This window comes from Podarcis tiliguerta, assembly GCF_965153285.1.
Source record: "Podarcis tiliguerta genome assembly, chromosome: 17".
NCBI classification, from domain to species: domain Eukaryota; kingdom Metazoa; phylum Chordata; class Lepidosauria; order Squamata; family Lacertidae; genus Podarcis; species Podarcis tiliguerta.
The window spans coordinates 9,322,795-9,330,209 of NC_139550.1; the positions used below are offsets into that span (position 1 = coordinate 9,322,795).

A 7,415-nucleotide genomic window follows, 5' to 3' on the forward strand; every position below is an offset into this window, starting at 1 on the left:
TAACAAGTGGTGGGGAAAAACCATGTTTGTTTTTCTTGAAGTCTCTCAGCCCCACTCACCTCACAGAGTGTTTGTTGTGGGGGAGGAAGGGAAAGGAGAATGTTAGCCGCTTTGAGACTCCTTAGGGTAGTGATAAAGCGGGATATCAAATCCAAACTCCTCCTCCTCCTCCTCCTCTTCTTCTTCTTCTTCTTCTTCTTTTTAGTGTTTATATTATTAACTTGTAAGATATGGATTTGTGGGGGGTTTTGTATGTTGGTCTTTGTGTTTTGTGTAGTTATTTTTCGTGTTGTTGTGTGGAAAATACTAATAAAATTTATTAATAAAAAAACCAAGAAGTGGTGGGGGAAAGGGGACAGAGGTTTCTTAGGGTGGTACAGCTTTATGAAACCCTCTGCTTGTCTAGCAGTCTCAATCTCTCTTCACCAGCTAAGGTAAAGGGTAAAGGGACCCCTGACCATTAGGTCCAGTCGTGGCCAACTCTGGGGTTGCGGCGCTCGTCTCGCTTTATTGGCCAAGGGAGCCGGCGTAGAGCTTCCGGGTCATGTGGCCAGCATAACTGAGCCGCTTCTAGTGAACCAGAGCAGCGTGTGGAAACACTGTTTACCTTCCCGCTGGAGTGGTACCTATTTATCTACTTGCACTTGACGTGCTTTCGAACTGCTAGGTTGGCAGGAGCTGGGACCGAGCAACGGGAGCTCACCCGGTCACGGGGATTCGAACCGCTGACCTTCTGATCGGCAAGTCCTAGGCTCTGTGGTTTAACCCACAGCGCCACCCATGTCCCGCACCTGCTAATATTTCTCCCCTCCTGTTTTTTCCAAGGGACTTGAAGCAAATGGGTGTGACTCTTCCTGGCCACCAGAAGCGTATTCTGTGCAGCATCCAAGGCTTCAAAGAGTGATGGGGGTCTCGCATCACCAAGCTGTCACTGGACCCAACGCCACAGAGCCCAGCCGGACAAGGAGAAGAGAAGGGGAACGGACTGAGCCGATCTTGCAGTGGCGCAGCAAGCATTGGCCTGGGGCTCTGAGAGTTGATGGCAGAGTCTGCAGCATGTGCACCACCAACATTCCTTGTGCCCCAGAGCGCACAGGTTGGGACTTGAGCTTCCCAGTGCAGAAAGCAACACTCCACGAGGCTCCCTGCAGATACTACTAACGCCAGAGAAGTGGCCAGCGCTTAAAATGCAAACTCCTTGCTTCTCTCTCATTGTCTGTCTCGCCACCTCTTGTTTCATTCTTGTGTTTCTACTCCCGCAGCAGCCACTCTGCCCGTCGCATTTCATAGTGACTAAGGAAGCAAGGTGTACTTAAAATTATAAGCAGAGCTGAAACCATTCTGCCGGCAAAGCCATTATCTAGCAATAAGGGGTCCCTTCAAATGCAAAAGTTGTGCTTGAAGACTCAGGGATTGGGGGACGGCACTTGCCATTGTTTGCACAGTTCCTGCGGCCAAGACTGCCTATCTTGTACCTTAGCTCAGTGGCCTGGACTTGCCTTTATCACACAGCGTTAGATCAAATTTATACTGCTCTCCTTGTTGCTTATGTGTCTTATTTTCTCTCCTGGAGCCCAGTACTAAGAGCAAAAATGGCTTGTTTACAGTTAGGCACCACATGCTCCAGAGAGCTTAGCTTCCTCAAGTTGAGGATGTTGCCTATATATATTTAAAATAGCAGGATGGGGAGGTGAGAAAGAAAACCCGGACCTGGGGTTGTGTGTTGTATATATGGTTTTGTAAATAAAAGTATCCAATCTGTGCCATGACTTTTATTATATACGGATCAGCCCCTTCTTAAGTCAGCTGTCTATTGGGTTCCACAAAACTTAAAAGCAGGACTTTCTGCCTTCTCAAAGGAGGGAGAACTACATCTAACATAAAGTTACCCTTATATGATTACAGCTTTTTAAAAACGAAACAAAATGATAGCTACCTTTGCTCCTTTTCAAAGAAATATTCAAGGTTAAGGAAAAGCATCTGAGTAACTTGGATAATCCGATGAAAAAGAGTGCAGGGGTCCTTTACCTTTTAGTGGTTGTGTTGAAGAGGAAAATTTAATAGCATCGTTTGTCATGCAAATCGAAGTGCAGAGCCCTGTACCTTTTCCCCCATCCAGCCAAGACATGACACAACAGCCCCTAGGCAAGGAAGAACTGGTAAAAAGGAGTCAAAATACATTTAAAATAAAGGCACTGTTACCATTTATATGCAAAGCACCAGTTATGTGCAGGATGTGAGAGAGATGTTAAGAGCATAAAGAACCTGACATAGACGCCTACTCTGTACTTACTCAGAAGTCACACAGTGTCCTGAAGGTTGAAGCCCTAAATTAGTGAGGACAGTATTTAATGTAGTTCAGAAGCCAATGACCAGCTCCAGCTGCCAAGAAGAAATTTGAAGCACAGTCGAAGCAGTAGCCTTGTAGGCTACGTAAGATAAGGGAATTTAACAAAGCAATAACCAGACTGTGGAATTGCCATACCTATAGGATCAAACTCCATTAAGTCACATTAGGATAAAAGGTAAGGTAAAGTTACCCCTGCCCGTACGGGCCAGTCTTGACAGACTCTAGGGTTGTGCGCCCATCTCACTCAAGAGGCCGGGGGGCCAGCGCTGTCCGGAGACACTTCCAGGTCACGTGGCCAGCGTGACATTGCTGTTCTGGCGAGCCAGAGCCACACACGGAAACGCCGTTTACCTTCCCGCTAGTAAGCGGTCCCTATTTATCTACTTGCACCCGAGAGTGCTTTCAAACTGCTAGGTTGGCAGGCGCTGGGACCGAACAACGGGAGCGCACCCCGCCGCGGGGATTCGAACCGCCGACCTTTCGATCGGCAAGCCCTAGGCACTGAGGCTTTAACCCACAGCGCCACCCGCGTCCCCGCGCCACCCGCGTCCCCGGGTGGCACATTAGGATAGCTATTCTCTATTCATCCAAGGAAAAACAAGAGAAAGGGGTTGAGGAGGGGTAATACTATCTCAGGAAAGTTCACACCAGGAAATGATTTCAGGTTGAATGTAGACCAGACAGGAACTTGCTGAAAGGAACATATAACCACCCAATATAACCTGCAGCATCTTCCTACAATGTGACTAAAAACTGCGTCACATTCCTCCTCTCCCAGCCTTCTGATCAGGTCCAAAATGACACGTTCATCAGAATTGCATGCCCACTCAATTAGTTTTAGCAAGGGTAGTACATAAAGGACTATAGTTCTATCACTTTAGAAATGCAAGCCATCCCAATATGGTACTGTAGCTTTTCAGTAGGCACTCTTACTGACTGGGCACTGATCTGGCAAGGAGTTGCAATGCCCATGCCCCACGGGCACTCCAATGTCCATTGCTTGAATCCTGAAATGCATTCACTGCTTTTAAGATGTGGTACTAATCAAGCTGCAAGACTTTTGCTCTTAAGCAGCAGCCTAAGGGTACCATTTCATACCACAGAACTGGTTTCTCATCACCTTGTCCACAAACATTAGGCCCTACACTGTTGGACCTACAGAAAAATGAGTTTTCCGCTTATCGAACTCCTCCACAAGTCTGTGAACTCTGAACACTAGGAGCAACTCTGGGCCAGGCAAGTTTGGGACATTTTTGATATATTGGTGTCAATTGAGAAAGATTGCAGAAACCAGATCAGCCCAATTTAACATACCCAGGGCAGTTGAACTAGAAAGGTCTTATTGAAACAGTGTGTCTACCCACCACCACTCATAGAATCATAGAGTTGGAAGAGACCACAAGGGCCATTGAGTCCAACCCCCTGCCAAGCAGGAAACACCATCAGAGCACTCCTGACATATGGTTGTCAAGCCTCTGCTTAAAGACCTCCAAAGAAGGAGACTCCACCACACTCCTTGGCAGCAAATTCCACTGTCGAACAGCTCTTACTGTCAGGAAGTTCTTCCTAATGTTTAGGTGGAATCTTCTTTCTTGTAGTTTGGATCCATTGCTCCGTGTCCGCTTCTCCGGAGCAGCAGAAAACAACCTTTCTCCCTCCTCTAGGTGACATCCTTTTATATATTTGAACATGGCTATCATATCCCCCCTTAACCTCCTCTTCTCCAGGCTAAACATGCCCAGCTCCCTTAGCCGTTCCTCATAAGGCATTGTTTCCAGGCCTTTGACCATTTTGGTTGCCCTCCTCTGGACACGTTCCAGTTTGTCAGTGTCCTTCTTGAACTGTGGTGCCCAGAACTGGACACAGTACTCCAGGTGAGGTCTGACCAGAGCAGAATACAGTGGCACTGGAAAGCTTAGGGACTCTTATCAAAAGCTTCTGCTGGACTACTGGGGTCAACTTGAAACAAGTGCCACCCATCAGTACAAAAACTATTGTTATGCATGTTTACCATCTGCATAACTCTTCCGAAACTACATCTACTAACAGGACCCCAAGCAGAAGTATGAAAAAGCCTACAGGGATCAGGCCTAGAGGTCTTCCCAGGAAGGCCTGCTCAAAAGATTGTGTCAGAGAGCAAAGTTCAGCAGGTTAAGTGTTAGCAACATTAGGTCTCCCACTCAGCAGATGGCTTCTGCTACCAATTTCCTTCCCAGCCTCCAAAACAAGAAACTTGTCCTTCAATAGGAACATTCATTTGCTCCAAGCTGCCATTTTTTATTGGCTGTATGGTTTCTTTTCTTGTAACCTTCAGAGTTATCTATGCTGAAGGATTCCAGATTAAGCAGAGGTTTAATAAGCTGCCCAAAGAATGGGAGAAACCTCCATCTCAAAGCAAAGTTGGAAGAGCCTGGTGGTGTGAGTCAATGAGTCTTAAAGAGCTGGGTGGGGTAGGGAGAGTAATCTCACCCCTGCAGAGAGCTGTTTCCCGCAGCAGCCTTCAGTCGGGACACAGGCTCAGTGCATTAAAGTCAAGTTATCTGAAGGGTCTCTCCAGCTCCCAAGACACAGGCGGCAACGAAACAAAGAGATCAAGGGGCTGCTGAACGAAACTGAACTTCACCTGAACAAACAAGCTAAACACTGTGCAAACATTTGCCAGGCTCCTCCACTTTGGACTTTTGCTATTTGTGTTAGATGTCAAGTACATGCAGAAGGTGGTGTGTGGCTTTGGGCTAGAGCACAGTCTTTTAACTCTTAAACTTCTCGTACCCAGATCCAGTACCAAAGACAGAATAAATTACAAGGAGGGCTGTGTGTGCTTGGATGTATATCTTGAATTCAATAGATGCCTGCAAACATACAAAATATGCCTACAGAGTGCAGAGTTTGGCATTTTTTGAGTTTCTGAGCCTGCACATTAATCTGGCATCAACGTCAGGAGATTTAGAAACCTGCTTTTCTTTTAAAATCAACTGGGTCCTCACAGAAAGCGAAATTCTGCAAGCTGTGTGTTTTCTGCACACATGGCAAAAAAAATCTGGGGGGGGGGGCGGGGATAAATACTGCCCTGACTAAAATCAGTGCTACACTAGAGTCCACAGTTTAACAACATATACTATTACAGGATTCTTAAAGCATCTATGGAGCAGGCAAGCAATTGTAGTCCTAGGTCAGCAGCAGAAACAGGCTTTTTTAAAAGCAAAAAACAAAAACGAGCCACTGGTGTGCTACTCTGCACTGCTGGAGTTCTGCTTTGTAGGGTCATGCATGTTATAGCTCTCATCGAAACAAGGATACTTAACCCCCCAATTTTTAAAGAATATGTAAATGGGCGATCTCAAACTATAGCATACTCAGTCACTCAGGTCCATTGATTTAAAAGTATAAACTCAGAGTCATATTCTGAGTAGATCTACAAAAATCAGCATAATTCACTTTTCTATTGATGAAAGTCCATCTAGCTCAACCCCCCTGCAACGCAGGAATCTTGCCCAACGTAGAGCTCAGATCCATGACCCAAGACCAGGAGTCTCGAACTCCACCAACTGAGCTATCCTGGGACTTAAGTTATCACCCAAGGCATTGCTTTTTTTAAAAGGTAATGACATTTTCTGCCTTCCTTATCTTTAAGCCCAGGACTATTCAGTCTGTATTCATTCAACTGGTGTCCAGACATTATTACCAATAGTAGTTTGGTGTTTTACTTCCCTCTCTCAGAAGAGGGAGTGGCCCTGGGTTGCAGTCCTAGCCACATGTGCCACTCAGCAAAGCTAACCTGCTTTTCTAGCCCAGCAATGCTTTAGAGGGCTGGACGTGGACGTCAATCACAGCAGCTGAAAATCCTGATAGGTGGCAAAAGAGAGGAAGCAGGGAGCAGGACTCCCAAATCCAAAACCATTGAAGCTTCTGACAAGTTGGGGGCGGGGAACAGTTTTACAGTGGTACCTCGGGTTAAGAACTTAATTCGCTCTGGATGTCCGTTCTTAAGCTGGAACTGTTGTTAACCTGAAGACCACTTTAGATAATGGGGCCTCCCGCTGCCACCACGCGATTTCTGTTCTCATCCTGAAGCAAACTTCTTAACCCGAGGTATTATTTCTGGGTTAGCGGAGTCTGTAACCAGAAGCGTCTGTAAACCTGAAGCGCCTGTAAGCTGAGGTACCACTGGATTACTCAATGAGGGTAGGGGATGAGATACAGCTGAGATCCACAAAATGATGTCTTCTTTTGAGGACGAAGGGGAAAGTGCAAGTGGGTCAGAGCAAAAAAAGAAAAGAATGTACAGTGGTACCTCAGGTTACATACGCTTCAGGATACAGACTCCGCTAACCCAGAAATATTACCTCGGGTTAAGAACTTTGCTTCAGGATGAGAACAGAAATTGTGCTCCGGCGGCATGGCAGCAGCGTGAGGCCCCATTAGCTAAAGTGGTGCTTCAGGTTAAGAAGAGTTTCAGGTTAAGAACGGACCTCCAGAACGAATTAAGTACTTAACCCGAGGTACCACTGTATAGACAGGAAACACCACTGAGAACACTGCCAACAAACTGAGGAAGAGCAGTAGCAGGAGAAAAGCTTAGCAAGAGGCCGCAATTTTCTCTCTGCCAAACGATGCATCTAATTGGATACAGAGGCAAAACAAACAAACAAACAAAAAAACAGATAAAGATTGCAGAGCTCCAGAAGGACCTCTCCAAACAGAATGCATGGAGAGTAAAATGGCAAATGGAAGTCACTGTAAACAAGGGTTGAATGGTGTGTGTTGGGGCAAAAAAATCTTAACTTCACATATACTATGGAGTTGAACTGGAAGTGACAGACCAGGAATGAGATCTTGGGTCATGGTAGATAGTTTGATGAAGATGTCAACCCAGGGTGCAGTTGCTGTGAAAAGGCAAGATCCAGGCTAGGAATCATTAGGAAAGAAAATTGGAGAACCGTAGAATTGGAAGGTCATCTAGTCCAACCCCCTGAAATGAGATGGAGGGAGAATGGATTCACTGCTGGTTAGTTTAGCAATGATCTCTCTCTGACCCACCCCAGGCACACACACCACAGAGAGG

General features: G+C 46.2%; 1 protein-coding gene across 2 annotated transcripts in view; it reads left to right on the forward strand.

Annotated features, from left to right (window-relative positions):
- EPHA1 (EPH receptor A1) overlaps positions 1–1,762 on the forward strand; it is a 78,430-nt gene extending 76,668 nt beyond the window's left edge. For both annotated transcript variants that reach the window (XM_083419637.1, XM_083419636.1), the window contains exon 18: positions 826–1,762. In XM_083419637.1, the coding sequence (XP_083275763.1) occupies positions 826–904 (79 nt within the window). In that variant the 3' untranslated portion in view covers positions 905–1,762. The remainder of the gene's footprint in view (positions 1–825) is intronic.
- The last annotated feature ends 5,653 nt before the right edge of the window (positions 1,763–7,415 follow it).